The sequence below is a fragment of the Abrus precatorius genome, unplaced genomic scaffold (assembly GCF_003935025.1).
Source record: "Abrus precatorius isolate BTA unplaced genomic scaffold, Abrus_2018 Scaffold7, whole genome shotgun sequence".
NCBI lineage: Eukaryota > Viridiplantae > Streptophyta > Magnoliopsida > Fabales > Fabaceae > Abrus > Abrus precatorius.
Window position 1 is genome coordinate 23,465,460 of NW_020874417.1, and position 19,829 is coordinate 23,485,288.

The window sequence follows — 19,829 nt, forward strand, 5'->3', positions numbered from 1 at the left end:
TTGTTTGAAATGGATGAGCACACAAATCTATATTTTAAGACAAATTTGAATAGTGAAAGAGGCTCTTTTATACTGTGAGATCAAAAGCAGCGAAGTTAAGAGAAACATATGTAGTCATGCACAAAAAATAAGAGAAAAAAAAAGAAAAAAATTAGAAACTCTTTTACTGTATTAACTTTTAAATAAAATATTTTTAACAATTAAGTGATGTTAATAATAAGTTAAAAATTTATTATTCAACTCATCACTTAATAAATGATAAATTGAGAGTAAAGACTAATTACAAATATTTTAAAAATATTAGGGATTAAATCTTAATAATGTTTTAGAAAAATTAAAAAATATTAATTTATAGAAATAAAATCATAATTAATTATAAAATAAGGGAATAGATACAAACATTTTCAGCAAGGGCTTGGTTCTAGTGGTTCTCAGGCGGTGTCGCTGGGTGAGGACTGGTTTTGATTAAAGTGCGGAGAAAAAATATCACCAATTAAATCAAGATGGCTACCCCTGTGTGCAGTCAAATCTACCTTTTCACTTAATGAACAGTACGAAACTGAGTGGAATGAAAGATATTTGCAATGTCAACTTCATTATGGACCCCAAAAAATAAACATGCAACATGAAAGAATGGACATGAGTATCGCAAAATGGTTCCTATAGGTCTCTCTTTTTTAACCCTACGCACGTAGTTTGTAATTTTGTTTAGGTCCAAATCAACAATTATTGTCATCATAATCGTGATGAGAAATTAAGCAAATAGCACTTTCTCTACCCAATCCGTTTTACTCCTTTTTCTCTTATACTTCACTAATATAAGAATATCCCAAACTCATTGCCCCTTACTCTCATTATCTTTAAGCGGAAAGAGACAGCACCTACCGCCTTCAAGTTTCATTTTGAGCAATATTATATATTTTATAATATTTTTTAAATTTTTTAAGGCTTCATAAAAAATTGTTAATTAAAAACTATATACATTTATTTATTTAAATTAAAAATATCAATTGTTTTTAATTAATAAGAATGAGGATTTTTAAGAAATTGTTGTGAAAACATTTAGAATTAGTCATTTCATAATTAGCTAAAAGTATGTATACTCGAATCAAAGTAAATTTAAAACTTGTCATTTCAATTTTGCATTCGCTTTAAACATACTATTTTCTAATGTAATTAAAATTCACTGAGCAAAATTAAATTTGTGGTTTCTTATCTCGTCGTGCATATGATGTAGGTAGCTATTATTTGTTTATGTGTAATTTTTGTACGGTTGGATAAGAGCTTGTCCTATTTAAAAATACTTGTTACTAATAAATTTGGCTCTCTAAAAATTACAAGTTAAAATTGATTGTCTATTAGTAATACATTCTTTGGCACGAACATAGTAATATCATTAAGATGATTTTTATTTTTTGTAATTACCATGGAAATACTAAAACATTCTATTAATTGGTCCCGCTGGAGATATCATTGGGATGATTTGGGCTAAAACATACATAATTACAGTTTTTAAAATTTAAAATAAACTATGTACTTGTTCTTTTGTCCTAGCCCTGACAGAGTGAGTATTTTCACAAATTCAATCTGTTTTTTTCCCTCAAATGGTTTTGTTTTACTGATGTATTGTTTCTTATATTTAATTTTAATACATTATTTATTGAATCAAATTATGTTATTTAATTTTTTAATTTATATAATTAATTTCATAAAAAATAATTTGTAACATAAAGAAATATAAACAATATAATATTATTACACAAAATTACGATTAATTTTGTAAAATTAAAGAAAGGCATTAAAATGAGTGTGATTTATCTTAAATCTTAATACAATATTACTATTGAAATTATTTCTAATTAAAAGTTAAAATTTATTTCAATAAGCTATATATTTAAGATAAAAAAAGTTTTATATTGGGATGATTTCTAAATTTAATTGGAGAATACCAAACACACATATATGATAGTATGTCTAAAATTTATCCTTAGTAAAAACAGATAAATTTGTTGTAATCCTATCATTTAATCAATAAAAAAATATATTTTTTCTACTCTTATAATTTAATCACTAATGGAAAATATTCAACACAATTAAAGTACAAATAAATAATTTTAAGTTTACTTTTAAAAAATGTAATGTTATGTTCTTTAATAATCTTTCATCTTTTAATAAACGGAAAATTTTTATATGAACATATATAGTTTATTAGACATTAAATATATTAATTTTAAGGTATTTAATAGTCAAGTATTAAGTAGATAAATTTTTTTGGGATAAAATTACATGTACATTGCATAAAATGTGATTACTTACTATTTTCCTTAAAAATAAAACACATGTGTTGAGCTTTTTACTTTATCATTGATAAGTTCATATTTTGATATATTTTATGACTTGTATTTATATACTTAAACCTTATTTTATATATATTTATACTAATTATATTATTAATTATTGTAGTTTAACTATAAGTTGTTATTAGTGCATTATGAAGATATTTTGGAGAAAAATTAGATACTTTTAGTCCTTGATGTGCTATGTGAATCTGAGTTTAAATTTTGAATTTAAAATTTAAACTTACATAAAGATTTGGAGCATTTTTCTGTTAAAATTCTAATTGTAGATAAAAGCGGTTTGAAAAGATAGAGCTTATGCTCCACACTTGAGACATTTCGACTTCTCTACATACCTTCTTAGTTCTATCCAAACTCATCTTTGAGAGTCATTAGAGACTATTCAAGGACAACAAGCTTCTCTTTGGAGTCCAAGCAAGTGATTGAGCATTCCTTCGAAAAACAAGAACTTTCTTTATTTTCTACTTTTTTGGGTTTCTTTTGTTTGAGTTTTTCTTTGTAGTTATGAGTTTATTTATCACATTTTTTATAGTTTATTTTATTATGAGTAACTAAACCCATAGCTAGGACTATGACGAATCTTACTACAAACTTTATGTGATTTTTACTTTAATATTGGTATTGGTTTTCCTTTAATATTTGATTTTATTCTATTGGATTACATTATGTATGTTAAGATTTGATCACCCTTAGCATCCTATAGTTAGATGCATTGTATGCAATCGTACTACATATAATTAACAGAACTACAGGATAAAATGAGATAAGGGACTAGGTTAATCACACTTAACTTCTTTTTTTCAGCTGTTATTGAATTAACAAACTCATAAGATCTTTATGTTTTCTCGACTAATTACCTTGCATGATCATTGGGAGTGTTTGCTCAGGGAAATGAATATTGACATTGCATAATCATTGGATGTTAATAGAACTAATTATGAGTGGTTGGCAAATATTTGAATACCAATATCAGAATTAAATTAATTAGAATATAAAAAACTGTAGTAAATGAACTCATAAGTCCTAGGTTCATCTCATCTGATCTATCATACATTTTATTACTGTTCTTTTAATTTATTGTTAACATTAAGCTTTATTTTTGGTATATTATAATCCCGTTACATTTAAACAATCCAATCAAGCTATTTTTTATACTTAAAATTAATCTCTGTAGGACGATAACTTAGAAACTCTTTTCAAAAACTACTTTTTTATGGATACACTTACCCATAAACAAGCATCTGCAAGAAAAGAGAAGGAAACAAAAATACATCACATATTTATCCCCTAATCACTGTGACAGCTTATTTGTTATTGATTGAGTCACATATTGCATGAATCCCATTCATCTAATTACTTGAAAAGTAAGGTCTATTAGTTTGGAGTGTGTGATTCCATGTCGTACAAAGTTATCGATAAACAAAATTAATGAGACAATTGAGTTACAATTTTGGTGGATTCGTAGGGTTTGTATAAATACCTGTTTCTAGAAGAGAGGATAAAGATAATATATGGGAATGGGACAAAGATGGAGAGTAGGGAAATAGACGTTATTCATTTGGAAAAACCATCCTATGTGGGCTCCCACCTTTCAAACTGTTCGGCTCATGACTCCATATCCTTTTTTCTTTCCACGTACGGTAACTCTTTTTTATTCAAAATTATTGACATTAATTTGTAAATTTTGATTTTAAGTCAACAAAAGTGATAATTTTAAATTCAAATTGTTTATTATATAAAAATATAATAAATATTTTTAGAAATTTTATTTTAAAATACTTAATAATTAATGCTGGCAAAAATTATTTTTATTCAAGTATTTAATTATGCATTTGTATACTAAGTTAATCTCTTACATTGCAAGCTAAATATTTTACATGATCCAGCTCAAATATTTACTACTTAAGCAATGTATATGATTTGTGAAATCGGCTACTCTAATTACATATTTATCAGGTATATTATTCGTTCATTTTCATTTTTTCTCTCTTTTGATTATTAGTGTTTTCAATGTGTTTTTTAATCATCTGTTGCTACACAAGCTGAAATAGTTCTAAAAAATTTGGCAGAATCATTAAGTTTCATACAATAATGATATTCATCTATCTATATTTTTTTAATCTATTTATATCACATTATTTATTATTATATTATTTATCTCTCAATATATATAGGTGTATATATCCAATGAATATTTAATGATCATTTTCAATTCTCATGCAACATACACGCGTATATATTTTGGATCATCATCGTTTTCCATAGGTAGCGATTGAAACATGGAACTGATATGGTATCGGAATTGGAGTTAAAACTTTTAACTTTAATTATGGTAAAATAGTAAACTGAAGTTTTAATTGAGTTGGAATTGAAATATAATTAACTTATATTATATTTATTTATTAATTTATATATTTAACCATTAAATTTAAATTATCAAAGATACAATTTATTTTTCTTGTTTATTATATTTATTATTTTAACAATTTTCCTTTCTAGTATCTTTAAAATATCAATTAAGAACTTAAAAAACTTTAAAAATTTATTTAATATTAATATATTAGCATTTGACTATTTTAAAAAGAAAATGATATTGAAATTGTTTGATTACAACGTTATCAGCGTTGGTAAAATTGTGGTGGCACCACCAACTTTTCGACCCCCATTACTGGAAGCGACCGCCAACAGTTGTCCTTGCCGGTACCTACATACTGAGTCTGACCAGTGTCGCCGACTTTGTCCCCTGACCACCAAGTGCTAACATGCACTGCCGCCACTAACATCCTCCAACCATGTTCATGTTTTCAACCATTGTCACCGCTTATATCTGAGATTAGTACTTAGACGTTAAGTTTATAAATTTACAAATTTATATTACTTAATATTTTTTTTATATTATATAAAATCTATCAATGTAAATATTAGTTTGAACGTTGATGTCAAATGCATAATATATTTTTAAAATATAATGAATAATATAATATATTTTTATATTTTTATTTTAATGCATACTATATTTTTAAAATATAATAAATTATTAAAATTTACATAATATACTTATAAATGTATAAATCATGTAAAATTTGATGTATATAATCATATTCACAATATAAAATAATTCAATAGTTAATTTTATTAATATTGTATTTTATAAAAATTATTAAATAATATAATACACGTATTCTTGAATTGTTTCTTAACTGAAATATATTTAACTAATATTTGTCAATTACAAACTTTATAGTAAAACAAAAAGTAAGGCTCAACCAAGTAGACAAACAAAAACATATATCCTTTCACGCCAACCAGATAAAGTTATTAGCAATCTCATATTGTATGGTTTCCCAAAGAAAAACCGGATAGTCATATATATTTATATTCCTATCCTCAAATGCCATTATACATCTCTAACCACCATGCCTCGCCTAAGCAATAATAATATATAGATGAATAAATATAAATTTAATATATTTTTATCTTTATAATGAGATTGAGTATGGTGCATCATTATATATGCAGAAAAGAATAAATTATAACCAAATATTTTAATACTAATTATTTATGATTAAATCTAATTATTAAAATTTATTTCATCCATCTTCGTATTAAATTTTTTTCTCGTTACATGTGTGTTGTGACTTGAGATTTATTAACATCAATCATCAAATTTCTTTATATCCCTTAATAACTTTTCATAATATAAAATTATCAATTTAATTATTTAATCATCTTATATTATATAATTATTTATCTTAATTCAACATAATTTAAACATTCAAAGAAATATTATTTAAAATTTAATATTTATTTATATTTAAAAAATATTACATATTAAAATAAAGTAATGAGATAAAATAAATATTTATTTTATTTTTTATAAAATTTTACAAAATTAATCTATTTAATATGAACTTACAAAATCAATGATTAAATTAATAAATTTTACATTATATGAAAAACTATTAAATAGTGTAAATATTTATTAAGTTTGATAAATATCGTACCTTTTTTTTCATTATATATATATATATATATATATATAAAATATTTTCATTTGCACTATTTATAATAATTATTTAAAATAAAAAATTTTAGTATTTTAATTTGATAAAAACATGTAAAAGTAATAATTTCTTAAAAGTTATCTGAGAAATAATAATCAAACTTTTTTTTTATAAGTAAAACATATATTATTAAAGAGTTTAAGAGAAACTCAAAATCCATATATAGAGATAAAAAATATAACACTTACTTCAGAAAATAAAAAGTAAAAATATACTTATACAAAATTAAGACAGATACAATTTTTAGGGTTTAAAGATCAATCAGCTAGCAATATAGCTTATCCCTTGTTAACCAGTGATAGTCATTTTAAGGACCTCAGAATAATAGAATTTATGACTTTCTTTTCATCCAAAACACCATTAAAAAATACAATTCTATTTCTATGTAACCACAAAGATCACACTGCACTTACTCAAACAATTAATAAACATATTCTTTCTCTTTTGCTGCAACCAATACCAACCTAAAAAAAGTAAGTGAGTTGATAAATTTAATATTTGCTTTAATAATTTTTTTGTATAAATGAAAAATAAAGTTAATATTTACATCAAATCGAGTCAAATCAGTTAGTAAAATTAAATATTAGATTCGATCTTTTACATTACGCTTAATTATTTTTTGTTCCTCCGTTTTTTAGATATTTTGGGGGAGTTTATTATGAGTGTTTTTTTTTTTAACAAAAATGTTAATAACTATAATCTTACCGACCAGTTTAATTCATCTGAAAAAAAAAACCACAAAGTAGCAGACATTTTTTTTTGTTATGTATCAAAATATTAAGATATACATTACATTTGTGACTATTAATTTATTTGAAACGACTACTCTCATAAATAATGATTGTCGTTTAAAACAAATTTATATATTATAGTTGTAGCATTTATATATGTATTTGAAGATCTAAGATTTGGTAAAATATCGCGGGGATTATAGGTATAGACACTTGAGCTTTCAGAGCTGTAGTTGGTTGTTGGCACTGGGATGGTAGTAGCATTACTGGTTTATGCGATTAAATCCGCCACATCTCACATCTAAATAAAATTTAATGAAACATCCTAGTCAATGTCAATGTCAATGTCAATGTCAATGTCAAACTGAAAGGGAAGGAGGGAACGTGTTTGTTTGTTCCAGATCCAAAGGGAAAACCGCTTTCTACTTTGGCAAAGTGGTTTTATTATCTGCAGCCGTTGTTTTGATTGTTGTCCCAATGTCCCTGCTTGATCCATGAGGGAACTGTATAGTGATTGAGTAGGGTGCACTGCAGTTGCATCACAAGCTGGGAAGCGTGTATGGTCCAGATCACTCCACTATTCATCATGTCCATGCCTTTATGTCCAATCCAACAGCCCAAAGCATTAACAAATCAGTTTAGGATATGTCTGCTCTGCATAGGGCCCAACACTCACTCTAACTTATATATCAGTCTATATGTTGACCAAAACTAATCCACAAAATAAAATAAATATGCATGTATGTATGCATGCATTCTGCTACGGCTCTTCATTGCTTTGGCTCATCATTTATATTTTTGATCAATTTCAAACGGATTGAAACTTCTGATCGTATAATATATACTTTCAAAATAAAAAAAGAAAGAAACTCTTTTATTGTAATTTTAATTATAGTCATTTAATTTTGACAAAATAATACAAACAATATTCAAAATAATATACAGTTATAATTGAACCATTGAAATTAACAAAAAATACAATATTTTATGTAATATTATATAACATATACAGATATACTGACATTTTCTATGTAAATATTGTAAGGCTCTACTCCTCCCATATATAAACCAACGAGCATGGCACATAGATAGGGGAACATTGGGCTACATGTACATTCATTCGTCAAATTAAAGGTGGGAGAACATCTCCCTTAGTGGGAGGTTTCATTAATAAAGAATCATCATAATTTGTTTCCATCTATGTTGTTCTCTTCACGCTCAATTTTGATCAACTTTTAAACACAGTTCCCTTGTTATATATCACAATTTATAATGTTAGGTGCGGTATGTGAAAACCAACAAAGACGCCAACCATGTTTTTGCTTTGTAGCACGTGTGCTCACAGTGTGATATGTGAATAATCAAAGAACTTAATCATAGTCTATAACATATATTGACAATTCCACTATGTATAATTATGTTTTGGAAAACTGGAGTGGCGAGCTTCCTATCACCTGGAGACACCAAAAGCCTTGAGGAGAATTTGATTGGACGTGAATGAACTTTTCACTATAAGAATCACAATAATTATTCAAAGGCATTTTGGATGGAGACGTAAAGAAGGTAGGTAAGGATTGTGGGCGGTCCAAGAATTAGAGTGAACTTTTTTTTTTTCTTTGACGAAATTGAAATTGATTTTTCCCTGTATGTTAGGATATACGTCTGTGGAAGAAAGTGTTTACCTTTTGCGATTGATTTCCATGCTGAACTGGCTTCTAAAATTGACCAATGTGGGTCTGATTCATTGGCAGAGCCGTACCCTATTAATTTTTTGGATTACTATGTATGATTTTACTCAATAATGTACTCACTTTTGTGTATATATATATATATGTATGTATATACACATATAGGAAGAGCCGCTCTCTTAAGTTTATAGAGTTGGATGAGGGAATAAAGCATTGATTATTAGGACCCACAACAAGGTGTGCTTCAACATGATGAAAGGATTAAAGCGATAATATTTTTTGTCCCTGATCAACTCTATCAAATGCTTTTGTGCTTCCACACTTCATACAGACACAGTAGCTAGTTAGTGAAGTGAGAATAAAGCAATGACTTTTCTCTCAATAACTTGGTATTTTGAAGGCTCTGTCTGCACTTTATTCTATGCATCAATATTGACAGCCAGCTATAAGACAAAAGGGAGCTCACTTCAACATCCGCTGCTGAATTAATTTCTGCTGCGCTATATACAGTTTCATTCAAGAACAATAGATGTAGAATGCCCCTGCTGAATTTTAAGTGTATTAATATTATATTCTCTTTCTAATTCACGAATTTTATTGTTATTAAGAAATTCATCATTTTTTTTCAATCAGTTATCGCAAATTATAGTACCATTTTGGCTCACTTTCATATTATAATCAATGAACTTGGTTTAATTTTATCAACAACATTATAATATTTATTAGGCAACCCATGACTTTAAACTGATCAGCCTTGTTTGGATTGCTGGCTGCTAATCACTGCCCATGCACACTACTACATTTTATCTCAACACGCGCGCGCACACACACAAATAAAAACTAATAATGTGTTAGCGCCAGAACAATGTCACTAATGGCACAAAGACAAGGTTGTACTGACTAGATCCTAAAATCTTGGAACACTCCATAATTTGGTTTAGGTAATTGACTGAAAAAACAAACGCAGACAATAGATCTCGAATATAATGCATAGTTTTAATATTGATTTAACTCTACATGTTCGGTTTTGGAATATTGAAATATTTATTTCTTTTTTATATACGGCGATCAAAACATAAATTAGTATATAATTCTCTCATAAGCGATGACATAAGGATGAGCTGTTAGACATTAAGAGAAATAGGAGAATGATGATTAAATATGTGATTAGTTAATATATAGATGACCATGCATGTAATTTTAATACATATAGGGTGTCATTCATAAGGGACAAATTAAGCGCAGTGTAGACCAGCAGGCGTGTGTGTTTCGTCCTTCTTCGGCAACAACAAAATCTGAATCCTTGAAATTTAACCTCAGTTTGTTTCCGTCCAAACATCTATTGCTCGATACAGACAAATTTTCCGGTATCTTTAGCTAGATACAACCATTGAACCAATTCCAAAACTTTCATTGATTCTTCAGTCTTCAATCAATCCTATCCAAGTGATTGTGAACGCAACGGTGAGAGTAAGATTTAAATTAACTAAGCCCAATTTTGTCAATCTTACCCACTCCGTCGTAGACGCGGCATGCATGCATTTGCTCAAAACTAATCCATCATATATATCCTAATATTGAACCCTAGCTAGCTAATCAACGAAACCAAGACTTCAGTGTCAATGTGTGGTATCTGCCCAACATGCATGACTAAACACGCATATCTTCATATGTAAAACCTAATTGGTTACCTTGCTTGAGATTGCACTTTTGTCTCCAATAAGATTAATTAACGAAATTAATTAATACATGTCCAATGAAGTTAGCATATGTGTATAAATCACCACCATTGCTTCCATGCCTTATTTCTAATGAATTGACCTGTGTAAATCAAGTCTCCGGCTTTGGGATCAAACCGGCCTAATACCTAAATAATCTTTCATAGCCCTAACCACATCCACTTTTAATTAATAATGGTTGTAATTTAGTGTGGATTTACCTAATCAATATCTCATTTCTTTGATCTTTGGGTTGAATTTCTAATGGACGGTGCTTGCTTGACACTGCTAATCATATATACAAGATTTTTTTTGCTAGTAGGCTAGCATTTCTACCTAATTAAGTTAATTAGGCCATATGTATGCCTTAAGTACGTGGGTTGCCATTTACTCGTATTCTGCAGTGTACTAGTACTGGATTGCGCTTTGGAATAGCATAATATTTCATTTTCGCATAATACACAAAATCAGTAATAATATTGAAGTGAGGGTTGAAGACGTACATCAATAATTCATAATATTTCAAAACAACGTTTGCTACACATAATTAGTAATTAATAACGAACGACGCCGGCAAATGCCACTTTATTATCCATTTGATTCCACTTTTCTTTGTTTCAAACATGAATTTATCACCTTGTACAAAACGACAAGTATAGCTTTGTGTAATAAAAGTATAGCTTTTTGTACATAGTCGAAAAGAGGGGAAAAAAACATATTCAAACTAGCTAGACTAATAATCTAATAATTTAATCGGATGTTGTACTCAGTCTAAATGACAATGTGATATATGGACTAATACATGGATTATATAATTCCACAGATTCTTTATTCATTAACTAAATGCAATACATAAACACACACGTATTCTCTAACACGCAGGTAGCTAGACCTATATTAGATTCTGAAATGATTCAGTGTCTTTTTATTTACGCGCGTTTTAAAATTAACTTATATATAAAATTCATATATAAATTATAAATTTATTTTAGAGATGGTATATAATATGGACCTAAACTCAATTAATTTGTCCTATTAATAATTGGTTGTTTAGCTGATATAAAAATTGGTTGTTTAATGCATATATTGCGGCCTGAGTAAGCTGAAAATTAATTAATAAAAATAGTTCTTTGTATCTACCCACTGGCTGTAGATGATCACCACGCTAGTCAAAAGTAAAGTAGATTTCGACATCGCGGCTTTATTTATTTATTTGCTGATTTTTGTGATGATACGTCTACACAGTTCATATCTCACACATGCAGAAGCAGTCACATTTATGTATACCTTACATATTTATGCTCCTATTGTTGTTCTTATGCATGAAAACAACCAGAACAAGCCACAGACGTACTGTACTGTCTACTAATGGTTATTAATCACTATTTAAAATAATAATTAATAAATCTACACTAAATTAAGAGAGGCCCCCACTAAAATGACAAAAAAGATGACAGGATTGCATAATTTCTTGTTTGCTACAGTTCTCTTTGTTAGAAGCATCTTAACCACATGATCAACGAATTAGTGATGACAACTGACAAGATGCTTATATATAATATAATAATGTGAGAGTAATCGTTATTGTACGTATGAGACAAAATACACAAATTGGGTTAATCCAATGGAATTAATTGTTAATTAACACTCTTCATTTTCAACGTATCTATTATGTAACAATACATTTGAATCATTCAATCGAGTGCCAGTTGGGTCTAACATTTCTTTTAAGGGTTCTATAGGTTGGCCAATATTAACAGTGATAATTAATAATACTCTACAATAATTAACTGAGTTGTGAGATGCCATTTTTCACTAACTTCGAAATATTCTAATTGCCTTTATATTGGCATGTTTCGAGTTAACCTGGATTGGTAAGTTGAAGTGCAACTCTTGTCAGCAACTTAATTAGCTGGAAAAGTTGCATGCACTTTCAATTTGAGTATTGATCGAGTTTGAACTTTTGAAAAGAAAAAAAAAAGAAAACGAATGGTGTCTCTGGTTCCAAATATTTTGGGCAACGGCATCATCATCACTGTCTACCAGCGAAGTTTAAGGGTTACGAAATTCAACTTAGAGTAAGTTGTTGTAGCCCCATAGGTTAAGGTTGTATTTAAAATTTTAAAAATAAAAAATAAACCTGAATTATAGGTTTCCTTTCCCTATTTTGGAAGATTTGGTTGCTTATGTTTGTTTCGATGCACATGGTTTCTCTGCAAATTTCTGACGATGGAAGTGTACCACTCTCTCTCTCTCCCCCTCTCCCTCTCCTCAAATTCTTAAGCTTTACTATCAGTCATGAAAGAGTCTGGAAGGAAAAAAGTTGATACACACTACTCCACAAATGTATATATTTAGTGAAATATAGATAGAAAGAGGAAAAAAGAGAAATAAAAAATGTAATTAAAAAAATAGATAAGAGAAGTAAAATATAATGTATAAAAATCAAATCTGAATGCAGAATTGCAGAAATGTGTTATCCTTCACATCCTTTAAATCTTTATTTTGTTTCTTTCCATCTGCCGTAGTACCATGTCTTTACTTTCGACCACGTTATTACCAAATCACAAAATTTATATATTTGGTAAAAAAAAAATTTCTTTTAATTAATATACTTGAGAATTTGTGATAACGAAAACCGAAACAGTTTTTTTCTCTTTTTTATTAAAAATTGAAACTCCCGTACCAGTCATAACGTGTGCTCACACGCACACCCCCATGAACTAGAAGTTCATCGTGGTCTTTGATGTACACGCGCGCAGTTGTGCCTTTTATTTTGTGTTTAGAAAAAAAAAAAACTAATACAAATTTAGAGCAATAAAAGGTCATGCCTTTTATTTTGAGATGTTTTTTTTTATATAAAAATAAGAAATAATGTACGTAAATATATATATACACACACATGATCAACGGGATTACTTTTATATTGAAATAATAATACTATTGAGATTTTAGCTCCTTTTCACTATTCCTTGTGGGAAAATATAACAATTTCCCATGATTATATTCAATCATGTTCATGTTGCACCTTAGACTAGTATTAGGCCTCTTTATTTTTCTGCCAACATGATACGAAGGAATGTGATAAAAAAAAAGCTGAACTAATTAGTTGCTGATTCAAATGCTATTGCGCGTTCTTTCATGTAATTTAATAGATCGGTAGCTGAAAAATAAGGCTTATAAATAATTATTTTTTGACAATTATAGTTGTGATAACAATTTTACCAAAAATTAAATTTAGGTTAATGAATCCACTTTTATATATATATATATATATAAAACACATTGTAACGAAAAGAAAGGCATCAATCAAAATTTTATTTATAAATCTGGTTGATATAAAATTAAAAGAAGCACGGGCAAATAATGACTTGGACGCACTAAATGATGGCAATAATTAGCAAGTGTAATACATCAATCAATGTGATAGATTTAACATCATAACCTTTTTCAACTAATTTTACAATTGTAGTAGAGACAAGAAAAAATGAGAAAAAAAAAATATACATGAGAGAGAGAGAGAGAGTTATAAAAAAAAGTATTTTAATAAGTGTGTATAAAATTAATATAATTCTTATTATCCATAGGGTATGCTGTGTTTGGCACTAATGGTTGGATAACAGTAATATGGTGTTTTGCAGTACTCTTCTCCAACTTCCACATCATTATCACTGCCCCCAAAATACATAATTTCCTTTAAGCTGATTTTAGGTTGCTCTCAACTCCTTTCTAGCCTTTGCTTGGAAGGCAGCGCCTAGCGAAGCTTCCTCCATTGATTCTTGGGACTGTGATATATATAATATTAGACTTTTTCTAATAAAGGAATGTATATTACAATTTATACGTTTAAGAAATCTAATGTAACGATATTTTTTATTTATAGATTATGCACATTTTATTAATTTTGTGTGCATTGAGTGGCACAATGTAACCACTTACCTAATAGTACGTGTAGATAGAAGTATTTGTTATTATATTTTTATATATTATAGCGTTTTTAGATACCTTGAATATTTCTTTATATTATAAAATTATAGCCTGGGAATTCAACTTTAAGATTCTCGACCGATTTACATGCACGTGTTTATGAGGTAGACATCCCCCGCTTCAAATTTCGAGTCATTTTATATTCGTATATTTGAATAACGATATGCCGAACTATTAAAAGTCCAAAGAATAATAAAATTACCCATACTTGCACATATTGGATGTAAGAATTTGTCATAGATAAAAATATCTACACTCATAAACACCTGCCATTTTAATTATATAGTTGTGTTTTTACCTGTTTATTAATAATGGAGCGAATGTAAATATTAAGATATTTATACTTATAAAATTATTAATATAGTCTTATTATTATTATTATATATATTTAAATAAAAATGTACCTAACCTTATTATTTATAATCATTATCAAATGCGGATAATAATAAATTCCCTTAACACATATTTGCACGGATATGTGACGCATACTGGACCAATTTTTATTCTACGCGTAGCGGGTGGCAACCCTTTGCATCCCTATTCCCTACTCATTCTTATCATGATAAAAACACAGACAAAACTTAGCAAATATCTCCTAAAAATTATGTATCTCAATAATTCACAAGCCTTAATTTTTAAACAACAATAGTTTAAGAAAATTAATTTAATTGATTATACCATGTAACTTTTGTGCATTAAACAATTTTTTAATTTAATAACAATTTATATTTATATTTTTAAAATTTTATTTTTTATTTAATTTTATTTAATACAATAAAATATTATAATAGATAAATGTAAAACTATCAAAATTGTTTTAGTTATTTTGTGAAGCTCATGAAAGCCATGCATTTCTTTTTGTAAAATTAAATTTAAGATGAGATAAAAATTAATATACCATAAGCACGATGAAATTATTACACTGATATTTACGTTATACATTTTCAAAAATTTATGATATAACTATGAATTTGTTTCAAATTACTTACACTTCATAAATCAAGAATAATTATTCTTTTATTTTACCTTCTATTGTATTTTTATTAAATGAACAAGAAAGAATTAATAGAATAAGATGATAATTATAAAATATATAAGCATAGATATATATGTATAAATTTAGAGTATTAAAAAATCTATTTGCAAAACTCTAAAAACAATTGTTTGAAAATATGAAAAATAAAATTTATTTACTAAAATAGAACTACCTACAAGGAGAATTTGAACTCAATAATCAATGCCAACATTTTTCCGTGTCTAGAGGAACTTAACTCATTATGTTTTTTGACATATCATTTTCATACAAATACAGACATGACCGCAATTGTTGTAAAAGTGCTAAGTATATTGTTTTATTACAAGTTCAGTTCATATACACCTACCACACCACATTCCCACCACAGTTCCTTCATTTATCGTTTTTTTTTCTTCTTTTTTTATTGACTTATACAATTTTTTCTAACCTTGTGTTTGAATGATAACAATGGAAGAAATGGAAGAGGAAAAAGGAGGTTAACACAATTTCTTCTTTTAAAGTTTAAAATTATATAAGAAGGAAAACATTGTCTGGGGCTCCTCTCTACCTTTATTTTTCCTCAAAGAATCGTTTTTTATTCTACCCAAATTAAAATAAATTAGTGATTAAAAATTATAATAAAAAATTTTCATTAATTTTACAAAATAGTATATTTGAGAGGGAGATTTATATTTAATGTTTAACCATGTCTCAAACCTAAGAAACAATAAAAGAATTGCAATAATTTTGCTTAATTACTTTATAATTTAACTTTCAAATAAGGTAACATAAAATTATATTTCAATTGTTTTTGTTAATCTTTGAAATAATAGGGAAGTAACTATATTTTATTTTATTTTATTTCTTTAACCCATCCCGATTTGTTTTTAGCCACAATGTCATGTTTTTGCCACTTTTTACATATTATGAAACCGCGAAAGTCTCAAGATACATAACTCATGCAAATTAGCTGAACTCCTATTAAAGTAATTATAAAAGAAATAAAATCAGATACATTCGATTTAAGTATCAAATAATCTTTTTTTTCTTATGACTTTGTTCGTCTGAATTAAACCTAATATTACATGAAAAACACTAAATTGTTCGCTTTTTCCCCCCTAGACATGTTACCTGAAGGAGTTTATATTACTGTTTAACTCTTTGATAGCAGAGTGCTCCTTGTTACTTTGATCTATAAAAAAAAAACCATTTTTCAAATTTTTATTCGAAAATTAGAGATTACGGAGTGTTTTTAAGCTTAAAAATTTAAACACTAATCCCACTCTTGACTAGTAATTGCTGCTGGTGGAGAGAATTTTACAAATAAACAGGTTTCAATTTAATAAGTTGTATCTTAATTATTTTTTCCTTTGAACTGTGTAAAGGTTGTACATGTATTTACATTACACTGAACTAATTGAATTTCACGTGCAGAGCACTGTCCATAAATTTTTGCAACCTGAGGGCCTTTATAAGCGAAAAACTGGATCAAAGAGAGGACCCAACACTTGTGATTTTTTTTCCTTTGTTTCATCGTCTTCCTCTTGAAGCTATTGGGTTGTTTGTTATGTGTTTACCCGAGGGAGAGAGAGACAGAGAGAGAGCCATGGCATTAGAAGCAGTGGTGTTCCCACAAACACAAGGTTACACTTCAATCAAGGATTTCTACAACTGCAACTTCTTGTCTGCTTCACCTTCTCCCAACTGGGGTGCCTATGATCACCTCAACCTTGACAAAGAAGAAGAAGAACAAGACTCTATCACTAACTTTCTCGATAGCCAAACAGAGAATTACCCTTATGGGGATTGGACCAGTTCCTCCACTTCTTCAATGTTACCCCACTTGAATGAAACCACTGACCTCAGTAACAACCAAAACATTGATACCCCAACTCGTCCCAAGAGGCGCAGACCCAAAAGCAGAAAGAACAAGGAGGAAATTGAGAACCAAAGAATGACTCACATTGCTGTGGAGCGAAATAGGAGAAAGCAGATGAATGAGTATCTCTCTGTTCTTCGCTCTCTAATGCCAGATTCTTATATCCAAAGGGTACTTCTTCACTTCACTGTTACTTACTTGCTTTATTCAAAGTTTAAACCAAAGAAATACATGAATAGTTCTACGTTTTGGTTTCTACTGAACTGGGTTTGTTTTGTCTTGTTTGGTATGGGTGGTACTTGGTAATGGTGAATGGATTGAAGGGTGATCAAGCTTCTATAATTGGAGGTGCTATTAACTTTGTGAAGGAGCTTGAGCAGAGGTTGCAGTTTCTTGGAGCTCAGAAAGAAGCAGAAGTGAAATCTGATGGTGGTGATGGTGCAAACAATAACATGCCCTTTTCTGAGTTCTTCACTTTTCCTCAGTATTCAACGAGTGGTGGTGGCTGTGATAGTTCTGCAGCCATAGCTGAGCACGTGGGTGAAGTTCAGTCTTGCATTGCTGACATAGAAGTGACCATGGTGGAAAGCCATGCAAATCTCAAAATAAGATCCAAGAAGAGGCCAAAGCAGCTCTTGAAGCTGGTGTCTGGTTTGCATACCATGCGTCTCACAATCTTGCACCTAAATGTTACCACCACCGGTGAAATTGTCCTATACTCTCTCAGTGTTAAGGTTTGTGTTTGCTTTTGGTGTCTTAGATTTTAATTAATTTTGTTCTACATGCTTTTCTAAGTGTTGTTCATGGTGAAAATGTGTTGAAAATTTTTGTTGCAGGTAGAGGATGATTGCAAGTTGGGATCAGTGGATGATATATCTGCAGCTGTATACCAGATGCTGGATAGGATTCAACAAGAGGGAATGTTGAATTAAGATTTAAGATGAGAAATTGACCAAATTTGCCCCATTTGGTTTTTAACCTCATGTCATGACCTTGCATCATGGTGGATTATTTTTCTCTCTCTCTCTCTTTTGCTTTTTCAAGATGTACCTAATTATTGCAACTTCTGTTCACTCTTTGTTAGATGGTGCCATGCTGTGGGCTCCTTGGAGGAAGTTTTTTGGTTTATTCCTTCTTATGTATGCCTTTGTAGCTAGCTATAGCTCCTTTTGATCTCCCTCTCTATCTAGTGTCTTCTCTTTTTCTCTGGGGTCGGGGTGGAGAAGGATGTGGAATATTGTGCCTGAGACATGTTCAAGTGCTTGGTCAATTTTGCCTACCTTGCTTTGAAATTGGTAGGCCTTGTCTACCTCAACCATCAGCCAAATTGTCAAGCAGAAATTGAGAGCTTCTCAAAAATAACATTGAATGAAAATGAGAGCCAAAGGTTTTTAGCAATTGTCACATATTAAGTACTCAATTTTTTCTTTTACTTGGTTGTTATAATTTAATAAATTTATGCCAACGATTTCTTCTTGACATGTCTTAAGTACTAAAAACATCAACTCAATAATATTCATCACTTCCTGTATCTCACACTAGATACCATTGCAAGGTAAGCAAGAGGCTTAAGATTTCATGACTTCTATTGCTTCTATGGTTTCCAAGATCATCAGAATTATCAAACCTGCACTGCAGCATAATCAGTGCTTCTCTTATGATGATTGGACTCAAGCACTACAGTGGAAGTTCTATGTGAAAATTTTGATTAAATGGAAATAATAATAAAAGTTGGGCATTATTTTGTGTTGTGGACTCGTTGCAAAAGGTTCTAACTGTCAAAGGAGACCCACCTACACCGTAGTCTGTACTAAGTACCAAGTATAGTTGCATTGCAGAGGAAAGCTGCGGAGCACAGCTTGAAAGACACCTTTCTCTGAGCATTGGGCTTGACAAGGAACAAAAAATAAATGGTCCATCCTTATCATCAACATCAAGATTACTATACTGAATTCAGCAACCTAAAGATGCATGTGTTTGAGTGTACGTGTATGTATATTATATCATAGTTTCTTACTTCACTTTCTGGGTCTGGAATTATTTTATAACTTTTAAAAATGCAAATGATTAACACATTGAAGGTAAAACAATGGCCCCATGAAGTTGTACTATGTTCAAAGTCGAATCCCTAGGTAAAATAGAAAATAAAAGAAGGTTGGTTTGTGGTAGTGGGATCCAAGAGCAGAATGATAAGAATAAAGTCACATGTAAAATAAACTATTTCGAAAGGCAAAGTCCTTTTTTGTGGTAAACTTGTTGAATGAAGGTGTGTTATTGAGTGATTTGAGAGCAAAGGGAGTAACTTGTCTAGGTGAAAAAGCTTTCCCTTCATTAATATACTTTATTTTGTACTCAAACTTTTTGTGTACATTGAAGATTTGAGTTATCAT

At 29.1% G+C, this 19,829-nt stretch overlaps 1 protein-coding gene across 1 annotated transcript; it reads left to right on the forward strand.

Annotated features, from left to right (window-relative positions):
- The first annotated feature begins 17,127 nt into the window (after positions 1 to 17,127).
- On the forward strand, positions 17,128 to 18,371 carry LOC113873514 (transcription factor bHLH94-like). The gene is made up of 3 exons (XM_027511663.1): positions 17,128 to 17,610; positions 17,763 to 18,173; positions 18,276 to 18,371. Exons 1-3 carry the CDS (start codon positions 17,128 to 17,130, stop codon positions 18,369 to 18,371), a joined length of 990 nt encoding a protein of 329 aa, XP_027367464.1.
- Positions 18,372 to 19,829: the final 1,458 nt, after the last annotated feature.